Raw genomic sequence first — 24,523 nt, 5'->3', positions numbered from 1 at the left:
AGAATTTGCCCATTTTTAAGAAAAAGTCAGGACACCTGCAAGAGTGTTTAAATATGAGATTGTCTCTTTAAAAACAGGATGTCTGATCACCCTAACTGTAAACAAACATCATATTTGCTGGTCTGTATTTGTTCAGACAGTGAAAACAGGAATATACCTGGTGAATGTTAATTTAAATGTTAAATTCTGTCTGTTTTTGATAGTTTAAGGTCCTGGCTGTTTTCAGGGAATCTGTTTTTATAGATACACAAAATGTAACCTGGTAGTCCCTCTAGTTTTTTATTTGTCTTTATTTTGATTTGTATGTAACTAGGCACCTACTAAACATCTAATGCTGACAGCAGCTTAAAGGTCTGGTTTTTTTTTAAGCTTTTTAAATGAAGAAGCTGTTTTCAAATATATTTTCTTTTTTGTTCCCACACTCAACCCCTATCTCTCCACTCCTTTCCCTTCTCACCTGCCAGTCTTCAATGGGTCCAGCAAGTCAACAAAGGAGAAAGAAACTACCCATAAACACAGAAGCAAAGAGACCACATCGGGGAAGGAAAGGAACAGTGAACACAGGGCTGAGAGCCGAAAAGACCAGGCTGCTGCTAATCACCATCCTACTACAAATATTGGCTCCTCAACGAAAGGGCTCACTGCTAACAACCACCACCCTCTTCATAGATCGGCTCAGGACTTAAGGAAACAGGTAATGTGTTGTACTCTCATTTGGGCACATGTGATTCACGTGCTCATAAAGTGCTAACCCCAGTACGCCAGCCCCCATTGAGGTAACTTTGTAACCTTTAACATGTGGTATGAAGAAAAACAGGGAGTTGACTTTAAGTGAGAGAGAGAGAGAAAAAAAAATTACGTAAATGGACAGTCCCTCATTGCAATACAATACACATTATTACCGCAGCTTCACATCACACGTGGGTGTACGTAGGGTATTCACATTTGGTTTTTTATGAAAACTGTCTGGCACCCTTTTTGGCCTCTCTGCTGATATTGCCAAGGTTGGCTGAACACAGAGAATGACCTTTTTTTCCTACAGGTGATCCTTTCAGGTTACGTTTGAGAGTTGGCATTGTAGGGAAGCTTGTATTATCACTGTTGTATTGTACTTGGCCAGTAGGAACTCAGAGTTTGAGACACTACTTGGAGCTCTTGGAAAATTATCTTCCCATTACCAGCATCCCAATATGACAGTCCAAACTGTCCCCGCTCTCAGTGGCACTACCACCAAGGTCTTCATGGGGCAGCAGATTTGTTGACTTTCACTCTGCTGGAGATGTTTTAAAGGACCAATGGCCTGGTGGTTGTGGCTTGCTACTGACTGGCGTTCAAAGAGGAAGTGTCTCCATCTGTTTTTTGGCAGTTGGGGCAGGAGCTTCTAAAACAGCAGTTTTCAAGTAATGTTTCTTAAATGATTAAAAAACCCATGTCAGTGCCCTTTTAAATCCTTCCACTGGTTGCCGTATGCTAATTAATCCAGTCTGAGGCTTGTTGAAGGTGGTGCATGGGATGAGAGGAGTGCAGCAGGGGGAATTTGCTGCTCTTATGGCTTAGTTTCTCTTTTCTTAATGGATGGTTCTGTAACATGCCCTTTCAGAGATGATGTTTGTTCGTTGGAGTATATAGGCTTTCCCTCTGGATATCTGGCCCCCTGTAGAGCTACAATCTGGATTTTGCATGGCCCTCCAGGCCTTGGATGGGCACCTGCTAGGGTTGGGCTTTAGATATTGAAAATAGCAGAAGGCAAAAACACTGTATTCAGTGCCAAGAAAATACCTACTTAGTGCAATGCTATGAATATCTTTCAGTCCCTCTTAAAATGCCCCCACCGGTTCCCTTTTGTCTTCTAAACCAATTTCAAGTTCCTCAAGCCTTTGCTTTCAAGGCTCTCCACAATATACGTCCCTTCTACCTCTGCTCCTGTTCCTCTCCATCACATGCTGCTTGACTGAATGCCTCTTTCTGTCCTTTGCCTTCTTCCATGTGGCTATCTATACCCTCCCTGTACTCCTCTCTCCACCTAAGTCCCTTTTCAAAGCTCACTGCTTCAAGGCTTAAGCTATAGTGTTTATATGTATTAAAACGAAGCATGCCGTTGTAACCTTTAAGATGCTTGAGCTAGGCTGCAAACAAACTGTATGGTCATTTTGTGTTCACCCTCGTCGTCTTGCTCTGCCACTCGTACCACCTTCTCCCCCTTCAGCCACCCAACACACTCTCACACACATCCCAAACCTATCTCCTATGCTGTCATATCCTTAATTTTACATTAATTTAGCTTATTTCCTTGGGGCAGGCTAGTCTTTATTTTTTTGCATAGCACCATGCATATCTAATGCTATATATAAATAATAAAAGAAAAGCTAAGAGATGATCTCTAAATGTGCTGCATAAGATATATATTTCAATTTTGAATGTTTTTAAACTTTGATCTTACTTGATCTGAATGAACACTTGAATACTTATCAAAACTGGATAATAGCAGTACAAACTAGATACATACTGACATGTAATCTTTGTACAATACAAACATTTAGTTAATATTTTGTGATTATAGTAAATCTTTTGTAATATATGAATAGCATTTGTTTTTGAACCACAATAATCATAGCTAAAATCAGATTTGTATAGTACAGAGTTTGAGCACTATAGGATTCTGACCAGGAAATTCTTTCTTTCTTTCTCTAATAGGGATTTTGGCATATGTAACTGTGAAATACTTTAAAGTTGCAATATAAAACTAAATTAACAACAGTGTCAACTATTCCTAAAGTACATTGTTACTGGGGAAAATAACTCTGATTCTGAGATTGCCAAACAGCAGATTTGTATTTCACTTTTTTCTATCTAGCCTATGCTATTTAGGGGATATATGTGAAGTAACTTCCTCCAGGATTCAAGATTTTGGGTGTTCTTATTACATTGGGCAGTTGTGTGTATTCACAATATTAGACTCTGTCATGCTACAATAAGGAAGACACAAATGCTAAAAATGATCCTTATATATTCCTCTACTGTTCATAGTGCTATGCAAACATAAAGTAATCTGCCTCAACTACAGTGATCATCTTAACTCAAGAAAATAGAAGGGGCTCAAAGTTGAGACAGTTTTTGTAAGCTTAAAATTAAATCAGAAAAAAAACCTTAAATTTTCATTCGCAACCCAATACTAGAAAAAAACTGGCTCCCTGTTTGTATGAATCTGTGGATAAAACGTGACTGTTACTAGCTGAGCTATCGGAAAGGGGCTGGTTACTCATATACAGTGATTTAACTGGTTGCAAAACATTAACCTTGCCAGTTAGTGTGGACAGCATTAAATTTCTGCTTCTGATAAATCTTTGTTTATTTTTTTACTGTTTTCCAAAAAGAGGAGAGTTGTTTCATTAGAGTGCCAGCCACAGGACCATTCTATTTTCAGCATGCTTTTGCTGGTAGTGATGGCAGAGGATGATGAGGGGGTTAGTTGTCCTATAGGAAACAAAGAGCATCATAGACCCACAGATGTGGTTTTTTTTCTCTCTCTCTCTCTCTGGTGTTCAGTTGCTCTTGTCAATTGCACTCTCCCTGCCTTGCTGTCTTCCCCCAACCCCCTCCCCCCCAACTCCAAAGGGATTGTGGGGAGAGGAAATCTAGTTCAATAGGGCCCTCTATTGGTCTAATAGGATAATTTAGCTCTGCAAAACTCCCAACTATGTACCAGTGCAAATGAATGAATAAGCAAATGAGAAAGCTTGACATCTTATGGGACTCAAACAATTACAATTACATTTTTTTTTCTAATAAGATATTTTTTGGGGGGTGTGTGTGTGTGTGAGAGAGAGATTGAGGATTGATCCTAGGTGCTGTGTAGAGGCATGTGTAAACCAATGCAAAGCTAACAAACAATCTTGAAGGAATACTTTAAACTTTTTAATAATAATTTTTTAAAAAGTGAGGAGAGATGCTATGGCAGTGGTTCTCAACTTTTTTTGTCCTTTCACTATAGTCTCTGAGTGCGCCCCCCCCTTAAATTAAAAACACTTTTTATATATTTAACACCATTATAAATGCTGGAGGCAAAGTGGGGTTTTGGGAGGAGGCTGATAGCTTGTCACACCCCATGTAATAACCTCCTGACCCCCAGTTTGAGAACCCCTGCACTATGGAATCCTGAAGGATTCTGCATCCATTGATGGCTCCTCTGTGAAGACCAAAAGATATTGCTGCAAGACTGTGTGATTGCCCCATACACTTTAACATTAAAAGAGCTAACAAAATTTCATGTGGTAAGAGAGTACTTTGGTTGGTACCATGAACAAGAGTGGTGTGAAGACAAATATAATCAACTGAAACTGAGAGGGTAGCTGAAAACTAGACAAGTATATTGGTATGCCTGGTTTCACTGTTAGCACAAAACTTTAACGGGTGATGAAGGCTATTGTCAAACACTTTGTTACTACCTGAATTAAATTGACTTCTTTCTTATGTGCTCAGTGTAAGCACTGCCGCGGGATGGAGCTGTGTCACTAGACCCCATATGGTGAACCTGAGCAGCTGGGAGTGCGGTCAATTTATTAGGATGACTCTGTGTGTGTATGTTTGGTTTGGCGGTTATTGGGGGGAGACATATCAACTATAGAAAGGTAAGAAAATGCCTACCACAATTATTTTGTTTTCTTTGGTACCAATCATCTGTTGGATCCTGAGAGACAAATACAGGCAAAGGAAGCATAGGTGGGTGCTAGACAGACAGAATTTCACATTTGCCAATGAGAAATCCTGAATCTACCAAACACTCTGTTGATGGCTATGACCACATTCTTTGTTCCATTTGTTTCCCATTGAAGAAGCTTATTGCAGCCTAATACAGTTTGAAGCATGGTCTGTTCTGGTCCATAAATATTTCTGTATGTAAATATGCCAGGTGCATGCTCTTTCTGTGTATGGGATATAGCTGCGGGCTGCTTGGGAGGGAGGACAAGAAGAGTAAATGAAGCATCTCAAAACCATAAAGTTGTAGCTAATCTAAAAAGACAACAGTCTGAAGAAAGTTCTCAAGTTCTCTTTAGCCTTATAGGGTTGGCTTACTGCTGGGGAATCTAGAAGAGAAGTGTATCTTCAAATGTAGAAGACACTAGTACAGATATAATACTGAAAGCAGACCAAACCCTCTTTGAAATAACTTTGTAGGGTGAACCGGGATTTAAAATGTTGCCCTCATAATGTAGGGTGGAAGGTTAGATAGCATTAGTCAGATGAACCCCTTCGGCTTTATAACTGGCTCTGAGAGATCTGTCTTCTTGCTATGCCGAGGCATTGGAATGGCACTAACTGGTTACAGTAAGTTGCAGTTTTCATAGTAAATGCAATTTTCCAGGGTTTTATATCTTGGCAGTTTTAATTCTGGCCTAAAACTCGTAAAGGAGTTCAATGCTTTTTTTGCCTTTGGAAAAGGGAATGTTTTAGGTATCTTATCAAAGTTGTCAGGATCCCTCCGTTCTCCCTCATCTGTTTTTCTGAGGACATGTGTCACAGCTACCCTCCTAAATGATTGCCTGGGATTTCCTTTAGAGCCACTACTATGTAAAAAAGCCAGAAGGGGATGCTCAAGGTACCTCCTGACCGTCGGGGGCTGCCTCCACAGCTCTCCCAGGCCACAGCTGCTCCAGGGAGTGAGAAACCAAAAAGGATCTTACCCAAGTCTCGCATTCAGCATTTCCCAGGTCACAGGGCAGGCTCGCAAATGCATTTTTAGTTGTCAATGGTTAAGTTTTATGTACAGTATAAACTCCCATTTATCTAAGGTTTCAGAGTAGCAGCCGTGTTAGTCTGTATCCACAGAAAGAACAGGAGTACTTGTGGTACCTTAGAGACTAACAAATTTATTTCAGCATAAGCTTTCGTGGGCCACAGCTCACTTCTTCGGATGCATAGAATGGAACACACAGACAGGAGATATTTATACATACAGAGAACATGAAAAGGTGGAAGTATGCATACCAACTGGAAGAGTCCAATCAATTGTGGAAATACATAAATTAAAAAAGGAACTGAACTTGGAGGCTTTAGCCCAGTTCAGTTTGAACTGTGAGTGTCAGAAGTTTGGACTGGTTTACTTCGTTAGACTCTTCCTGTTGGTATGCATACTTCCAACTTTTTCATGTTCTCTGTATCCATTCTGTGCATCCAAAGAAGTGAGCTGTAGCCCACGAGAACTTATGCTGAAATAAATTTGTTAGTCTCTAAGGTGCCACAAGTACTTCTGTTCCATTTATCTAAAACGCTCACAGGGAAACCTGAAACCATCCGGTAAACGGGTTCTCCTCAGAAGAAGCTGGGCTTTGGTTTCTCTAACGGCTGGAGCCATGTGAAGAGGAGAATGCTGGCTGGTTTTAAAAGGGCACCATTCCAGCTCCAGACTCTGGAGAAACAACTGCGAAACTGTGTGGAGAGTGTGTGTGTATATATACAGTACAATTCATTGGGCATAACTAAGAGGGAGGGCTTGTCTTGTAGAGGCTAGAGCAGCAGAATAGGAGTCAGAACTCCTAGGTTCTCCTTACCATTCTGCTGATTTCACTATGTGACCTCAGCAGGTCATTTAACCTTTTCTGTGTCTCAGTATATCCAGTAATAAAATGGTAGGCTAACCAAACAGCAAGTATGAAAAATCAGCACAGAGGGTGGGAGGTAATAGACATCTATATAAGACACAGCCCCAAATATCAGAACTGTCCCTATAAAATTGGGACATCTGGCCATCCTATAAAATGGGAGTAATAATACTTATATTTATTGCAGAGGGATTATGAAGTTTAATTATTTGAAAATGGTTTTGAAATCCTTGGAAGGACATTTATAGAGGTGCAAGGTATTAACTGAGTTCAGGTTAAGTGTGGTTATACAGTATGAGCATCCGTTGTCGGTACGTATATTGAAGGTCTGGACTTCGGATATCTGAGGGGTTTTTTGCATTCTCATAAACTGCTGATGCCCAGTTGATAAGAATTTAAGGCTGCAGTGTTTAAACTTGGCTTCCTAAATTAACTTGCTTAAATAGAAGTGACCTGGTTTTCAGACGTTCCCTTAGAAGCTAATGATCGCTGTCCATGCTCCACACTTCTGATGGTTAGGCTGTTACTTTTAGTTTCCTAACTGGGTTTAGATGCATAACTTAAAGCACTTGAGTTGGATAATATGATGCAATAAAATATACTATATAGAAGTAAAACTGCCCAGATATAAAACTTAAACAAGTATCAGAACTACTGTACAAACTTCTATTCCGTATTAACAATTTAAAAGAGTGCCTCCCAAAACTCAGTATACATGATAAACTGGATCCTTCATGGCCATCGTGATCTGTTGGGTACATAGTGTTTCAGAGATATAGACAAACACATGTTTGTGTTTTGAATATAAATTTCAGATTTGTAGATTTATCAATTTCAGGTCAGTAAAGGAGGGGAGTGGGTGGGTGTTCTGTGCACCTTCTGTTGATGTTAACCAACCATGTCCATCTCACTAGTTTATAGTAGGTACAGGAGAGTGACTAGTTCTTTTTAGTTACAGACTCAAGCATTCGTCCTCATGATGCTATCAAGGACTTTACAGTAGATTATGAAATAGAGTAGTGTTCTTAACTAGAGATGCATGAGTCAGGTGACCCTCTCCTTAAGGCAGAGGTACCTGTCTCATACTCGGAGAGCAGGCTTGACTTTATTTGTTTTCAGTTCTGGTTTTGTTTTTAAAAGTGTCCAGATCCTGCTCTTCTCTGGATGAAACCTGTGAAATGCAGATTGCCCTAAGGGGTCCATATCCTGCAGCCTCATTAGGAGTCAGGTCTGCATGATTTGGCTTTCTGTGGGTGTCTCCATTCAAATAGTCTTTTATTAATTTACTTTTTGTTTTCTCTTTTCTTCCTTCTGCTTCCTCTACAATACTTCCGGCTTTCCAGGTTTCTAAGGTCAACGGAATCACTCGAATGTCATCTCCAGGTGCAAATGCAGCCAGTGCCAAAAAGATGAGAGAAGTCAGACCTTCACCATCCAAAACTGTGAAGTACACTGCAACAGTGACAAAGGGAACCGTCACATACACCAAAGCCAAGAAAGAACTGGTCAAGGAAACCAAACTAAATCACCACAAACCCAGTTCACCTGTTCACCATACAATCTCAGGGAAAACAGAAAGTAGCAATGCAAAAACCCGCAAACAGGTGCTATCCCTTGGAGCGTCCAAGTCTAACAATATCACTGTTAATGGTGTCAAGGTCAATGGCAAGTTGAACCAAAAGGCATGTACTAAGGAGGTGGGGAGACAGTTGAGGGAGGGGCTGCGCAATTCTAAGAGGAGGCTGGAAGAGACGAATCATATAGACAAAATACAGTCACCCACCAAGAAAATGAAAGGAGCGGTCAGCTTGACAGAAGCTGCAAGTAAAAAGGCAGCTGTGGAAAAGCCCTTGCTGAATGGACATGTGAAAAAGGAAGTGCCAGAGAAGATTCTGGAAAGAAATAGGCCGAAAAGAGCCACTGCTGGAAAGAATACGCCAGGGAAACAAGCACACAGTAAAACTGAAAATGCCTCCTGTGAAAATCATTCTACCTCTCAAACTGAGTCCTTGCACAAGCCACAAGACTCAACAGGAAAGCACGAAAAGGGTAGTAGCAAGTCTGGGTGGGCAATGATGGATGAGATTCCCATCCTTCGGCCCTCCGCGAAGGAGTTCCATGACCCGTTGATATACATTGAGTCAGTCCGAGCTCAGGTAGAGAAGTATGGGATGTGTAGGGTGATTCCTCCTGCAGACTGGAGACCTGAGTGCAAGCTGAATGATGAAATGCGGTTTGTGACACAGATTCAGCACATACACAAGCTCAGCAGGCGCTGGGGACCCAACGTGCAGCGGCTGGCCTGCATCAAGAAGCACCTCAAATCTCAGGGCATTACCATGGATGAGCTCCCACTCATCGGTAAGGGCTGTGGCTCCTGCAGGCCTTTTGCTTCGGTTTATAAGCATTGTGCAGTAAATTTTGTGCTTCATTTGATTTTGTGATTAATTGAATCCCTGTGAAACTGCAGGATGCTGGATTTTCCTCTGTTTATTCATAGGCCAGGTGCCATGCAAGTGGGTGCAGTGCAGGCTTCTCCATGCTGATTCACTTAAGCACATTAATACTGCCTGATGCTTCATTGATTTTACCTAGGGCAAAAGGCTTCATAGGTGTCTCTACTCAAATTTCAAGATCATCTCCTTTCCCTCCCACTTACTTATAAAAATAATAAATATAAATATTAAGATTCTTGATCTAAAGTTACATTGGAAGTTTTTAGGGGTTTTCCAGAGATGTTTTCTGTTACAGTTTATGTAGTGCTGCTAAACGAGAAAATGAATCTTACTTTTTCCATCTCCAGAATTGTTTTTTTGAAAAAAGGAATCACCAGCCAAACAAAAAAAAGGTCTTTGAACTGACTTCTGTTTGGTTATCCAGACACTTAAGATCACAAATTTCTAGTGACTTGCAGACATTTAACAACCATTAAGTGTCAAGAATAGGCAGTAAAATGTGGTTCATTGCAAAATGGCGGTTTCATTATTTCTCCCAGCAGGTGGCTGCCATGGCTAATGCCTGAGTGAGAATCGTTTATTTAAAAGAATTCTTGGTTTATGGTCTGCTGTCAGATATGACATAAGTAATAGAAAGGTGACAATGGCTTGTAAAGAACATACATGCTAGTTAAGGAAAACATTTTAATCTTTAGGAAAAATATCTTTAAATCTGCTTTTTCTAATTAGCCTAGAAAATATAATAAATTTATCTTAGTTGCTTCAAATTTTTATTTAACACTTCTTTTTTAGTAACTTCTAACAGAGTTATAACTCATCTAACAGTACAACTTGAGGCACTGCTTTTGTAGCTGAGGCATTATTCCCTGTGAGACTGCTCTGCACATTACTTGGTTTAAAGAAAGCTCCTTTCTTTCTACCTCAAGTGCACACACCATTTATTTCTATGTTAAAAGTTTATTTCAGTTTTCACAACATAAATCCATGAAAAAAACAAGAAAACAAACTAATTCAGACTTTGCAAGATTATAATATTAACCAAGAACTCCTCTGTAATGTGCAGTACAATATTTCAGGATTTAAGAAAAAGGAGTAAGGATTAGTATTCTACAGTAAAATGCCTGAAGAAAAGTAGGATTGCTGTAATATTAAGTTGTGAGATCAAATACTCAAAAGTTCAGGGAATTCCAAAAGTTGAGATTACTCTAGCAGAATTAAATTGATCCTTTGGCATTTCTAATATCTGCAATGGTTGTATGTTAATAATAAGGAATATTAAATTCATCTTACATTGGCAAGGGAAAGCGGAAAATACAACATATGTACAATATGGCAGCATTAACACCTATTAATGCAACATTAACTTTTTGATTAAATTTCCTGGCTCTTGTGTACCTGGTCTCACAGCTTTAAGATGGTGTTACTGTTAATCTTTACACAGTTAATTTCCTACGTCTTTTTTAAGTTTAAAATTAAAACAAAATGTTGAGAAGGGGAAGAGAAATCTGAAGGTAATCAGAGTGCATGGATTAGAAATATATTGGTTTCAGCAATAGAGACTTTAAATTCTTTGAGATAACAAGTATGCACAAATGCATACTCCTGCTGTAAGGACCAAATCTCATTTCCACTGAAATCATTGAGTTTTGCCATTGACTTTAGTGGGACCGGGCAGGATGTGGCCTTAAAGGCACACCTGAAGGGGTTTTTTTACATTTTTTTTTCAGAGTTTGCTCAGTTTTTCAGCTTTCCCAACATTGTCAAATCAAAACTTAAAAAACAAACAAACAAACAAAAAACGTGTCAGATGAGACTCCTTAGTTTTTGCCAAGTCTTCAATTTCAGCTATTTGCTATGAGTCCTTTTAAAAAGAAAGAAGAGGTTAAATTTTTTTTCATCAAACTTAAAATACATATTAACCTGCAGGCAGAGGCCAGCCTTTAGAAGTTTCACCCTAAAAATGAGTGTTTCAGAAAATTATGACCATGTGCAATGGAGTTGTAACTGAAACCATTTAACAATCTTTAACGAGGGCAGGTGTTACAAAGCACCCACAGTAATACAGCATACTTACTCAGTGAGAGAACTCAAGCTCTGACATTCTGAAGTAGCTTCCATCTTGTTGTGCTTGAGAACATTCCATTTTTAAGCATGTGATGAAGTGTTTTGAGATTGGTGATTTAAACTGAGCCTGTAGATATTTGTGTTGTATTATAAAGCTATTTATATGAAATCGAGCCATTAACGTAATCTTTCAGAATTGAAGGGATGTTACTCAGCTTCATACAGATTATATGCCTTCCATTTGTTTGTCAACTGTGGGCATGAGCAAAAACGCTGTGTGTTGCTTGAGTGCTATTTTATGTAAAGGATTAAAAATAACAGAACAAAAACCTCTCAAACTTGTTTCCTTTCTCCTATGCTGTTGCTCTCACCACCCCTCTCCTCATGGGTGGAAGTTGCACTACTTTAACTAGGAATGGTTGCTAGATAGAACATACTTTTTCTGCCCTTTGACTTACCCTAGAGCTTTGTCAAACACTTGGAAAATCATTGCTTATTGTTTCAGCACCAGTACAAACTATCCTGTGATCTAGGCACAGGCATTTTTGTCATCTACTCAGTGATGTGCTATCAACGTGTTCTGCCTCAGTTGCAGCACTGTAGATAAACTTTGCAAAAATTTTCCATGTGTCTCCAGGCTTCTGAGCCTCGTCACTGAGTTTGCCTTAAAGGAAGGTGCTGAAGGGTAGGGAAAAACTGTCAAGGAAGAGAATGGGGGAGATCAGAAATCTGAGAACCGCTATGAAATAGTGTAAGACAGTATGGCTAATTTGCAGGAGATGCACACATACAGCTCAGATGCTATGCTAAAGGGCATAGTAGAAGAATCTGAACAGACTGTTGACTAGGCTTGAGAGGAGGTAGCTATCATCTCAGCAGTGGAGGAGTCATTTAGAACGATGATGCATCTTTCTGTTTCCCAGTACTGTTTCCAAGCCGTATTAAATTCACATTAAAAGACTGCTAATCCTTAATGTTTCCATGACTTTCTCAGAATGGAAAGAGGAGAAAAAGATGACTTGGGAACAGTGCTGATGATGATAATGTTGTGTTTTTTAGTTTTTCCTATAGCAGTTGTCCTTATTTATGGGCAGGTTTTGGTCAGTGTGCGAACCTTTTTCTGTTGATGGTTAATTCTGTCCTTTGACTAAATGTGATACTGAGGTTTTCTTTAAAATTTTTATTTTTGGATGGAAAGTTTATCGTTAATTTGACTGTCTTTATGCTAGAATTTAAAAGCTTTTGTATAGTCTTTATTTTTTTTCTTTGATTGAAGTTTCCCAGAAAGTAATGAATCATTCTCCTGATGGTCTTGCAGTTTCTAAAACTAATATACAGTGTAAAATGCAAATGACCGTCTTTACTAAATTACTAGAGGATGCCACTCTGTGGACTCATCTGGAGCTTTTTACTTTAGATCAATCACATTTCATCTGTTTGAGTTGACAGAAACATGTTTGTGATGCTTATGGAGATAAGAATCTCAGTTGTCCTCAGTTTTTCCTCCTGGTTTTCCCCTTGTTTTTGTTTACTAATGTAGAAAAATGCATTATTAATAGTAATACTTAGCTTATGTAATATTTTGAAAGTGTTGTACCAATGTTTAAAAACTCTGCACTACACTTATATAAAACTGGCTGGGAATTTTTTTTATTGTCAAGTGCTGATTCATCAAAACCAAAACTTTTTGTGGAAAGTCAGTTTTGACTAAAGTTCACTGGGAAGGTTTCTGAGTGGATGAAATTTCAGGGAGGGTGGGGAGAGAGAGAGATTGGGAGGCATGTCGTCAGAGTAGCTGGGTATTGTTAGGTCTCCTGTATTCCAGGTGAATGCCCTATGTTCAAGTCCCTGCTCTTAATCAGGCAGAGCTAGGGCTTGAACTTGTGAGGTGGCAACTGAACCCAAAATGGAGGCCAAAAGTAGCTGTGGGGAAGGTTAGTGTGAACACCAAAATGTGATCCACTTAATTAATAATCTTTGCAATCCTAGTATCTTAGTCAGAACTTGGGCACTTTAAAAATGGAAACACTGACTATATGACTGTTCTGTTCTGTTTTTGTATCTCCACTACTGAGGATTTTGAGAAAATGGAGTGTCCCACCTGAACAGAATTTGGTATTATATAAGTAGTAAAGAAATGTTGAACGCAGTCTGTGAAAAATTTTCCTAACTGTTTCCTGTATTTCCCTCTTCCCTCCCCACCATCACACACACACGGACTCCAGGAGGCTGTGAGCTAGATTTGGCCTGCTTTTTCCAGCTGATAAATGAAATGGGCGGCATGCAGCAAGTGACTGACCTAAAGAAATGGAACAAGCTGGCAGATATGCTACGCATCCCCAGAACTGCACAGGACAGGCTAGCAAAGCTGCAGGAAGCCTACTGCCAGTACTTGCTCTCCTATGACTCCCTCTCCTCTGAGGAGCACAAGAAACTAGAGAAGGAAGTCCTGCTGGAAAAGGAGATCTTAGAGAAGAGGAAAGGCCCTTTGGAGGGACACTCCGAAAACGCCTATAAGTTCCATTCCTTGCCCCGGTTCGAGCCCAAAAATGGACTCATCAATGGTGTGGTTCACAAAAACGGCTTCCGTAACAAGTTGAAAGAAGTTGATATCCCATTGAAAACGGGCAGGCGGCGACTCTTTGCTCAGGAAAAGGAGATCGAGAAGGAGGAGGAGGAGAAGGGAGTTCTTAGCGACTTACACAAGTGTATATACAAGGTAGTAAAGACCACTTCTGCTGATTTTCTTCTGTGAAAGCATTGAAGCAGATGTTCTCTGTGCTGCAATGTGGTAAGACCCAGCTGGAGTCAGTCAGTAGGCCACAGGGTTGTTCCAGCGTCAGTGGCTGGACTATTAATTGCTGCAGGCAGTTTGATGAAGGGGTATTAACTCCATCCTGATCTTTCTGGGGCTTGACAAACTAGAAAACGTTATTTTTGTGCTACATAGAACACTAGTCCCTCTCCATCTACAGAGTTGACCCTTTTTATAAGAAATACACTAAGCAATTATCCTAGCAGACACATTTGTTTTCAGTTTTTAGTGACATTTATAGTAACGTTCCACTCTCTCACGCCTGTTTCTTGCCAGTTGCTCGATGAGCAGAGTACTGTTCCCCTGATAGAGCCATCAAAACTAATGTCACTAAAAATACACAAGATTTAGAAAGTGCGAACTGACATGCAAACGATATTTTCAACTGTGATGCCAAATTTTGCTAAGCACAAATAGTCACAATGCTTGTTCCCCCAGACTTTAAACACATCTGTTTACAAAGGATTGTTGTCTCTTTCATTGTATTTTATTGGCAGCCTCCCACTATTGAGCAAGAATTGGCATCATAACTTGCAGTGTACTTTTTAGTTAAATTGAATTGTTTAGCAGAGAGGGAGAAATATACAGTACTTACTGTCTGTGGCCAGTAAGCTGCTATACCACTCTTCCCTCCCCAGTCTCACTCCTGTCACTATGAAATGAAAACAAGTAGCATTCCAAGTGTTGCTGTCCAAAGTAGTTTTTGTTGAGCTATTTAGAGACTGACTAAGCTCATGAATTGCTTTTAAGAAAGTTCATTCACATTTCTTCTGCCCAGCAATGAATTAGAGTTTGTCAGCTGAAGAGTTTTCTGTTCTGGGGCTCCCTTCTCACTCCCGTGTTAAAACAAACCGTTAATGATGTTTCTGTCACATTAAAAAGATACAAGCCTTATCGAATGGCAGCTACATTAATGTGCATAGTTAAAAGGCCTTTTTTTGTACTTAATATCTTGAATTTAATAACAAATGAAGCATGACTAGAACATACTGAGCTGCACATACAACCTTAACAAAAGGGAGAAAACACCACCTCACTGCTTACCACTATAAAGTCCCCAAGTTATATTTTAGAGGGAGATGAGAGATCATACACACAAAGAGTGAGTCTGTGCAGAGAAATATCCTAATCAGCTGTTAGAATTAAGAGAGAGTTCAGGAATGAACACTCTAATAATGAGCCTGAACCTGCTAAGTTCTGAATGCCTCCTGCAAAGTGCTAAACGCTCTTAAACTCTCATTGATGCACTTTCAACACCTTGTAGTAGTCTCTCAGGACTTCACAATATCAGACCCAGTATAGAATCATAGAAATGTAGGACTGGAAGGAACTTTGAGAAGGCATTATGTCCTGCCCCCGGCACTGTGGCATGACGAAGTACAGGTCTAATGAAATTTTAATAAATGTACTTTTAAAATGTACATATGCTTTAGCATGTAAACTATTTAAATATTAGTGAACTTGGCTGACATAATTCATGCTGCCCCCATCTACCAAAGGCAGCCAAGATACAAGAACCAAACCAGACAGGAAGTCTTGAATAACAGGGTGGTACGATAGATAACATTGCAACATGATTTCTGTTTACAACCAAACTTGCAATCCTCCTTAAAACCACACATACAGTCAGACTCAAACCTGTTTTGAAAATTGGTATGGGCCAGGGTAGAATATATAGTACACATTTGAGAATGTTTGCTCTAGGGGTTCCAGAGACACAGCCCCCCAAAATATGACCACCTAACCTCAAACTCTGGTTCTGTTACTAAAATCACAACGTTTTATACTTTTCTGTACGGAGGTAGGGGAAAAACATGCAATGAGAACTGGTGTCTCGCATCAAGAACAAGCTCTGAAAGCTAACTCATTTTTGGTTTTAAGATTATATTTTGTTCTTGACTTTGCAGAATGAACAGCTGCCCTGCTGTGAGTCAAGTGTGGCTCTCAGTCATAGTGTGCAGATGCCTTAGCTGAGCTGTACTATTTATGGATTAGAGCTAAGGTTGTGTGGTTTCATTGTGAATGAAACAGCACTTTAACTGCAGATTCCCTGGCTTGCATAAATATGTTTGTTGGTGGGAAAGTGGCATTTCTTGTCACGCTAACATTCTTTTGGGGGCATGTGAGAAGACCGTAAGTGAATATTTCCTAATATTTGAGTTTTTAAATCTTATGTTCCAGAAGGGAATAGGGATAGGAAGGTCCTATTGTGTGACAGCAACCTTAGCTCTGCTTTGAGAGAGGTTTTTGTAAATTAATAGATGTAGGGCCGGAAAAGACCATTGTGCTCATCTATCCTTGCCTACGTTACACAGGTCATAGAATTTCACCCAGTAATTCCTGCATCAAGTCTAATATCTTGTGGTTGTATTGGGGCATATTTTTAAGAAGAGACCACTCATTTTCAAGTACGGTTCTCACCAATGACATATAAAGAAGTAATAAAATATTTTGATAAAATACTTGAATAGTCATTGGGCCAGAGAGAGAGAGAGAGTGTGTGACTCTGTGGCTTGAGAGGTGGGAGAACCCAAGGTTCGAGTCCCTGCTCTAATGACTATTTATACAAAGTGAAACTGCTTCAGCAGGAGATATTGATTCCCCCATCCCAGAAGAGCCAACAGACTGGTGGTTAGGGCACTCACCTGAGAGGGAGACTGGATTCCAGTCCCTGCTCTAGAGCTGGGATTCAAACCTGAGTTTCCCACACCACTACTATCTCTTCCTTCGCATGCCTAACTCCCCTGGCGAGTCTAGCAGGAAAAAATCTGGGTTTGGATGTTTTGTTTGGATAATGACAAAACAATTAGTTTAAACCAAAACAATTCACTAAAAATGGCATAAACTCACAAAATGTTTTGTTGACCTGAATTTGGGTTTTTCAGCCAAAAAAAAAAAAAAAAAGTCTGAAAAATTTCATCTAGCCGTAGTCTGGGCACCCCTGACTTGAGTTAATGTTCAGGACTCCTATTAAGGAGAGAAGAGGGAAAGTATATGAGCTAAGATCGAGTGTAAGTAGTCTCTTGGCCTATCCAAGGCCGTGATCAAGTGTCTTGACGTTTTTGATCTTTTGGCCTCAAGATGAAAACCTTGTCTGTGTCTCTTGGACCTTGAAGTAAAAATATTAATGAAGTATCACAATAGAATTTTTCCATTCAGCTGTTCTTCTGTTAGGCTCCTCACAGCTTCAAAGCTTCTGCTTAATACTTCTAAGTTCCTAGAGGATTCTTTAGTACACCTCTACCTCGATATAACGCTGTCCTCGGGAGCCAAAAAATCTTACCGCGTTATAGGTGAAACCGCGTTATATTGAACTTGCTTTGATCTACTGGAGTGCGCAGTCCCGCCCCCCCCCCCCCCCCCCCGAGCACTGCTTTACCACGTTATATCCGAATTCATGTTATATCGGTTGCGTTATATTGAGGTAGTGGTGTATTCACTGTTCAGATCTTCTCAGGGGCCTCAAAAGGAGTTTTGCACTTCAGTAATCATTTTGTATTGTGAGTCTATTTTCAGCCAGCTCCATTTTAGAGTGCAAAGCCTTAAAATATTTTCTCTTAATGATCCTCAAGAAAATATTTTCTCTTAATGATCCTCAAGAAAAAGCTTTCATGTAGAAAGCTCATCAGCCTGTATATGTTTTGTGACTTTTGGGCCGAGGAGGAAGGATGTGAAATTTTTGATGGAAGTTCTTGATTTTCTCAATCTTTTAAATGATTCTGTCCGCTATTGTATGCAGGTTTCTTCCGTATGATAGCGCAACCACCCATCTCAGAATTTGGAGGACATAGTTGATTTTGGAGGATCAGTCCTGAACCCTATTCTGTTTTATATGACAAAGTAGCAGGCAAACAATCTTAAACTTGAAAAGCTTCTATAGAGCATTTGTTAGCAGCTAGTCCTCGGGGAAATATATGTACAAGTTTGAAGACTGTTTGTAGGAGCAGAACAATTTGAGGACTTGTTTTAAAAGCCTGCCACAATAAAAGATTCACAAGGGCAGTAAAAGATGAAGGAAATTGCTCATTGTATCACAGGGCATCCAATTGTGAAGTTTGAGAGTCTGGGGCCCTGGGCATTTTACAGATTTCTTGTAGTAGCTAATTGCCATTTATTCAGTTTAAAACAAAACAAAAACGAAGTGTTAGGACCTTAGATATTTTAGCAACAGACTTAGTCTCTTATAGGGGAAAAAAAAACTGCTATGTAATTGTTCCTAGTTTACTCTTGGGTAGAGTTTGTGCTCAAACTAAGCAGAAATACAGTCTTAGCAATTTAGCAGATCCTGTTTCAACATTTAAAAACAAAATAATCTAACTGATTAAATGGTCATTTACCAGAAGTTTAGATCCCGGGGTGGTGGATCTTAGGTTTTCCTTTATTTTTTGAGAGGAAGAGGATTGGCAAATGTGAAGGAAGGTATTTTGGTATCAGAGGAAAGAGAGGTAGATATGGGGACAAGGGATAAACTTCATGTTTGTAAAGCAGAAATTCCCTTTCAAGTCTTGTACTTGGCCTGGCCTATTATAATTGGTACACATCACCATGACCAGACCAAAATATTGCAAGGTTTGGTGGCTAAGTGGCTGCCTTCCTTCACGTCTCTTAGCTTTTTAAGGTTATTTTCTTAGTCTAGTATCAGAGGGGTAGCCGTGTTAGTCTGGATCTGTTAAAGCAGCAAAGAGTCCTGTGGCACCTTATAGACTAACAGACGTATTGGAGCGTGAGCTTTTGTGGGTGAATACCCACTTGGTCGGATGCATGATTAGTCTAGAGTGATGGAAGAACTTGAAGCACCCAAATATAAGCTGCATTTTCACCAAAGGGTATAGGAAGGTTCCAATATCCCCAAGCCTTAAAGGGAGGGCATGTTACCTGTCTCCACACGGTCTCTTTTCCTGTAAGCCTTTAACTTGGTCTCAGTTAATACTAACACAAAAATGCTTCTAAGGCTTATTTTACACATTTCCAAATTTGGATCATACACTGAGAACTTGACCTCCACATTTTACTAAGATCTTTGGCAATCTGGTTGCAGATGTATGAAGCGCTGGTGCTATGTCTTCCTATGGATCTCTATTAGGTTGAAAATGTGTTTATTATTATATGCGTGTGTGAACATCTATTAATAATAATATACACACGAAAGAATATTGAAAAGTTTGCTCTATAGAAACAGAATAAGACAGTTCCTTGTCCCACCCAGCTTACAATCTAAAGGACATCATGCAGACAAAATAGTGGACGAAGAAAGCAAAACATTTTACTATTTTGCTTTTGTAACCTCGCACCCCCACCACCCCATAGCAGTCGCTGGTCTTAGGCATGGTTCAATAACAATATTATTTGCCTTGTTGTTGTTGTTATACATGCAATTACTGAATATAAAGTATAACATAGCTTCAGCTCATCCTTTTTGTGTCCACCTGTAATGCATGTTCTATCCTGAACAGAATGTATTTGCACAGAAAAATAGGTTAAATAAGTTTAGGGAAAGTGTTTTAACAACTGAGACCTTAAAAATGGAAACTGACTGGGTGCAAGTTTTAAAATATCATCTGCATAGGCTCACTTGCTGTATCAGCTGCTGCTTGCCATTATAAAAGCTGGAATCCTCTACTGCTTTTAATGGCATTTGAGATACTTGCTCCAGGAAGAAATGTATATTATATCAGTGGACTGTGTGGTACCTATTCTTAGAGAACGTTCTGTCCTTTCCCCTCTCCGGGTCCTGGGTTGTGCAAGGTAAGGTTTGCACAGTAAATAACACTGGGGGGGGGGGGGCGGAGGGGAAGGGGGAAGGAGCCATTTTTATTTTCAATTTAATTGTACTCTCTTGATTCACAGGGTAGGTCTGTTTCTTTAACAACCTTTTACCGGACGGCAAGAAACATCATGAACATGTGCTTCAGCAAGGAGCCTTCGGTAGCTGAAATAGAGGTGAGGGGTAACAGAGCAACTGGGGATGGGAAATCTTTCCGTATGGAGGATTTAGGGATGGCTCTGCAAAGTTAAATCGCAAAGTGGCACAGTAAACTGGTTGAAGGTGTCTGATGCAGGAAGAGAATCAAGATGTTGTCTCTGCTCTTCCCTCTGACATTATTTAATGTTGTCAATAAAGGCACTGACAGGTTAAAGACAGGCAGAAGAGTTGGCTGGTCTTGTGGTTGAAGCACCAGCATGGGAGTCAGGGGACAGGAGTTCTGTTTTTGTCTCTGCGAAAGTCTTCCCGTGTGAGTTTGCACAAGTCATTTCACCACTCTGTCTCAGTTTCCCCATCTGTAAAATGGAAATAAACAGTCTCCAAAAGGGATGTTAAGTCTTAATTCATTGTTATTTTTAAAGTTCTGTATATCCATCTCTAAGAGGAGATGTTTTGTTGGAGCAACACTGAGAGTATCAGTGCAGTGTAACCTTCTGTTGATTGGTGAACATTTAAAGGAATTTTCTCACTCTGTTCATTTACTACTGCCTTCTTCTGCTATAGCAAGAGTACTGGAGGTTAGTGGAACAGAAGGATTGCCATGTAGCAGTGCACTGTGGGAAAGTGGATACCAACACACATGGGAGCGGCTTTCCTGTGGGAAAATCTGAACCATTCTCAAGGTAAAGTTATATAAATAACCTGGATTTTTATAGCATTTTGCCTGTTATGCTACAGCTATTCTATTCAGTACAGAAGCCGTATAAGAACGATATCCCCAAATGTTTGAGATATGGAGCAACTATAAGACCAGTTTTTTTTTAATGTTGACCCATAACGATGTGTGTATCACTTCATTCAATAGGCATGGGTGGAACCTTACAGTCCTTCCTAATAATACAGGATCCATCCTGCGACATCTTGGTGCTGTGCCTGGTAAGCAGATTTTTCCCCTCGGTGTTCTGTGTGGTATTCGGAGTCAACAATTTTGGCATTGTCTGGAGTGGCCAGAATCAATTTTGTTTTGTTTTTTGTTCTGTGCAATTTTTACTGGAGAAAGCCATGTGTACCCACTGTTTACAATTACAGAGGTGTAAGTGGCATTGTACATTTTAATAATTGGGATTGTCATGGCTACAGGGTGAACTTTGCCTTAGACACCATTCAGTCCCTCTCAAGTGCCCCCCTTACATGGTAAGCCTGGCTTCCTGCACCCTACTCTGGGTGGAATCATGCAGCCCACCTACTCTTAGATTGGCTCTCTGGGCTGCAGCCCCTTGGTTTCCAACCATGTTAACAACACAGGCCCAATTTGGTTTTGACATGTGTGAGTTTCTCTTGGGGAGCCTGTCACAGCATATGTTTGCAGTGATACAGAAACAGCGTCCGCAAAACAAAGTATTATTTATTCATTGCTCAAAGGTACAAAGCATGTAGAGCAAAGAGAAAAACAATAAAAGGCCTAAACTTATGCCTTACATAAGCAGGCAAGGAAAGCTTAAGTACCTCTCAGCCCTGCTAATTCCCTCTGTGGCAGGGAGAAGCACACTGCCCTGTTGCAGCATGTTCCCTGTCTGTGTGCCTCAATCAGTCTGTCAGCTTTCCCCAACATACCTTGAGCGACCTCTCTTGGCTCAGCAATCCCCCTCCCTCACCCCTTTTCTAGGGTCTTTGAGATTTAGGACTCTCTAGGATTCCAGTCTTTTCGCCTTAGGAAGAGCAACTCATTCCAGCCAGGAGGGAGCTAGACAAGGGATATTCTGCTTTTGCCCTTCAGAGCCTTCTCTTTGCCATTGTTTTGCTTCTTGGTTGGTTTCCCCTTTACAACTGCCTTTGATTTAACTCCTGGCCTTCAGGCAGGATAATGTCACCCAGATAAACTGGGGGACATATGATACCTATAAAAAACAAGGCCAATCTGTCGCAGTTCTCCACAGGATAGCAAACAAGCCTCCGCTTGTTGCAGCATTTATAACCATGTTGGGTGGAGACATGATTTCCAATTTATCCTCAATCTGTTCTGTGGACACGGGCACTCTTCCTAGACCTAGAAAGGCGCTGATTTGTTTTTTAACCCATATGGATGGACATTGCCCTGGAATATTGTGTTTCAAGGCGCAAAATGTGATCTGTAGGTTCAGAATTGATGAACAGTTGGGGCCATATAGCTGTGGGCACTTACTTCTTGTAATGTCCCTTTTAGTTATTGTACATCTGTCAACATTTTGCCCAGGGTAATGAATGATTGAGATATTGCTTCTGTATTTATAGAATCTAGAACACAATGCCAGGCAAAATAGTGACAAAATTTACTGTGAATATTCATTTGGACTTCATTCAAGTTTTAGTGGTTAAAAAAAAAAGTTCACTGAAAGCCGAATTCGCAATCACGTGTACAAATATCAGTGCTGGAGTACTATCACAGTCAGAGAATAAATACAGTTTCAAGTGACTTATTTGACCAGTCAAAACTAACCTTGAATTTTGGGTATTGTTTATCAATCCATAAAGTAGAAAATTAAAAGATATTTGAGTAACTAATGAATTCAATGCCATTGCAATCGCCTGTTAAATATTTTGAGCTGAAAGAGTCTAAATTTGTTTAATATATTATTCTTTGTGAATTATTCACTCTGCTGTTGTAGAGACAGAAAGTTCTTCAAGATGCATTGTCCATATATATTCCACTCTTGAGTACTGGGCACATGTGCGCCAAGTCTGGATTCTCTTGGCCAGCAGTGTTTGTTGAGGCCGTGCTTCCAATGGAGGACATAAAGGGTGGGTCAGCCCCAACTGCCTCTTCTTTCCTTCTTAACTCCTTTGGCTATGAATTGGAACTTAGTGTCCCAAGTCTCTTTGCTCCACTGTGAACTATGTAAATTGTTAGTTAGTGATTAGTTTTTAGTGTTAGTAATATATCATTTCCTTTCTCCCCTTTTTGCCTGCCTGTGAGGGGAGGGGCAATCAGTCTGTCTGGGTATGGCTACACTGCACCGAGAGGTGTGATTTGGGGGGAGGGATAGCTCAGTGGTTTGAGCATTGGCCTGCTAAACCCAGGGCTGTGAGTTCAATCCTTGAGAGTGCCATTTAGGGAACTGGGGTAATCCATCTGGGGATTGGTCCTGCTTTGATTCTATAATCTATGATTGCAGCACAGGTTGGCATACCCATGCTAGCTTTACTCTTGCTAGCACGGCTAAAAATAGCAATGAAGCTATGGCAACATAGATTGCAGCGTGGGCTAGCAACCCAAGTATGGTCCCCAGTGTGCTTGTACAGCTCATATTGCCACTGTTATTTTTAGCTGCTCTAGCTAGATTTAAGGTGATGGCTACGTGTGCTGCAGTCACACCTCAGATTGTAGTGTAGACATACACTGTGACCGAGCAATCCAGCCTTCAAAAACTGCCCTTTGTGCAAGGCTGCAATGCCCCTATTTGATGGGCACAGCAAATGAATATTGCCTCTGGTAAGGGGCACGTTACCAACAGACATGCCATCTGTAGATCCTTTTCTAAGAGAACCCAGAGAGCGATGGAGTCTTGCTTAATAAAGACATTTCTTTTGGAGAAATCTGTGTTCCTTCTGAGGCTCCAGGATGCCCAGGGCGGAAACCTCTGAGCAGTCATCAGGTACTCATGGGGCTGAAGTTCCTGTTTCTAAAGATTAAATCTCCTGTTGGGTAAAATGTCAGGTGACAGGAAAGAGAGACCACAAGGTTCATAAAGAAAAGAGACAGATTCCTCCTCACCAGGTCCTTTAAGAGCAACAAATTGTTTCTGGTTTCAGAGGTAGGTCAAGTGTGACACAAGGCCCCAAAACGGTCCCACTGGCACCCATTCTGGCACAAGTCTTCATGCCTCAGGAATGTGTTTTGTCGTACTGCATAAATGCCTGGTTCTGACTCCTCAGCACCAATGCTCCTGGTTCTAGGGCAGTCTACTTAATTTGACTTCAGTGCTAACATATTCATTACCAAAATCCAATACAGCGTCAAAAGACCTATTGGTCTTCTTGATACCAAACTGCCCACTACCAGTGGTGGGGAGGGTGCCTCCTCCAAGAACCAACAGCTGCCCTGACACTGGTACTGCACACATCTACAGAACCAGCTAAAGCACATTCCATGGGGGCTTCCGCACAACAATTGTTACAGCTCCTGTTCTGGAGGGGTATGCATTTTCATACTCTGAAAGCACTAGGGGAGGTTTCACCAGGTTGTTCCTTGGTGTCTAGGTATTCAGGATAGTTCACACCCGGGAATGTCATGAGCTGCTTCCTATTACCACAGACACAGAAGTTCAAGAAGGGTTACTATTCTTTGACACCCTACCCCTTGAATAGCTGCCATTTTGCCTACCAGCACTGTTGGCCTTATAAGGCTCTGAGGAAAATGCATCATGCTGAAAGGCCTGCATCAGCATTCTAGGTGAGTGCTAGATCTCAACCACAGCTTTACAACGGGACATTACAACTAGGCCAACTGCTCCACTACCTGCAGTACAGACTGGTCAAGGCTCAGATGAGGAAACCCAGACAGAAAACCATCCTGCCTTGTTGGGATTCTGTGAGCAAATTTATAGACACATTTCCCCAAGACAACGTATATCATGGCTGAGTCAGCTTACGGCACATGTATCCCTACAGGAATCCCCTACATGCTGCA

The 24,523-nt window shown here is 40.5% G+C and overlaps 1 protein-coding gene across 1 annotated transcript in view; it reads left to right on the top strand.

The window, feature by feature from the left end:
• The window catches only part of JARID2 (jumonji and AT-rich interaction domain containing 2), a 329,429-nt gene that overhangs the window by 275,732 nt on the left and 29,174 nt on the right, over window positions 1–24,523 (top strand). Inside the window, exons 6-11 of the mRNA XM_030552478.1 lie at window positions 465–694; window positions 7,943–8,960; window positions 13,345–13,838; window positions 19,782–19,874; window positions 20,422–20,540; window positions 20,723–20,793. Coding sequence (XP_030408338.1) covers window positions 465–694; window positions 7,943–8,960; window positions 13,345–13,838; window positions 19,782–19,874; window positions 20,422–20,540; window positions 20,723–20,793 — 2,025 coding nt within the window. The remainder of the gene's footprint in view (window positions 1–464; window positions 695–7,942; window positions 8,961–13,344; window positions 13,839–19,781; window positions 19,875–20,421; window positions 20,541–20,722; window positions 20,794–24,523) is intronic.

The sequence above is a fragment of the Gopherus evgoodei genome, chromosome 2 (assembly GCF_007399415.2).
Source record: "Gopherus evgoodei ecotype Sinaloan lineage chromosome 2, rGopEvg1_v1.p, whole genome shotgun sequence".
Taxonomy (NCBI): Eukaryota; Metazoa; Chordata; order Testudines; family Testudinidae; genus Gopherus; species Gopherus evgoodei.
This window is presented reverse-complemented; position numbering and strand designations above follow the sequence as displayed.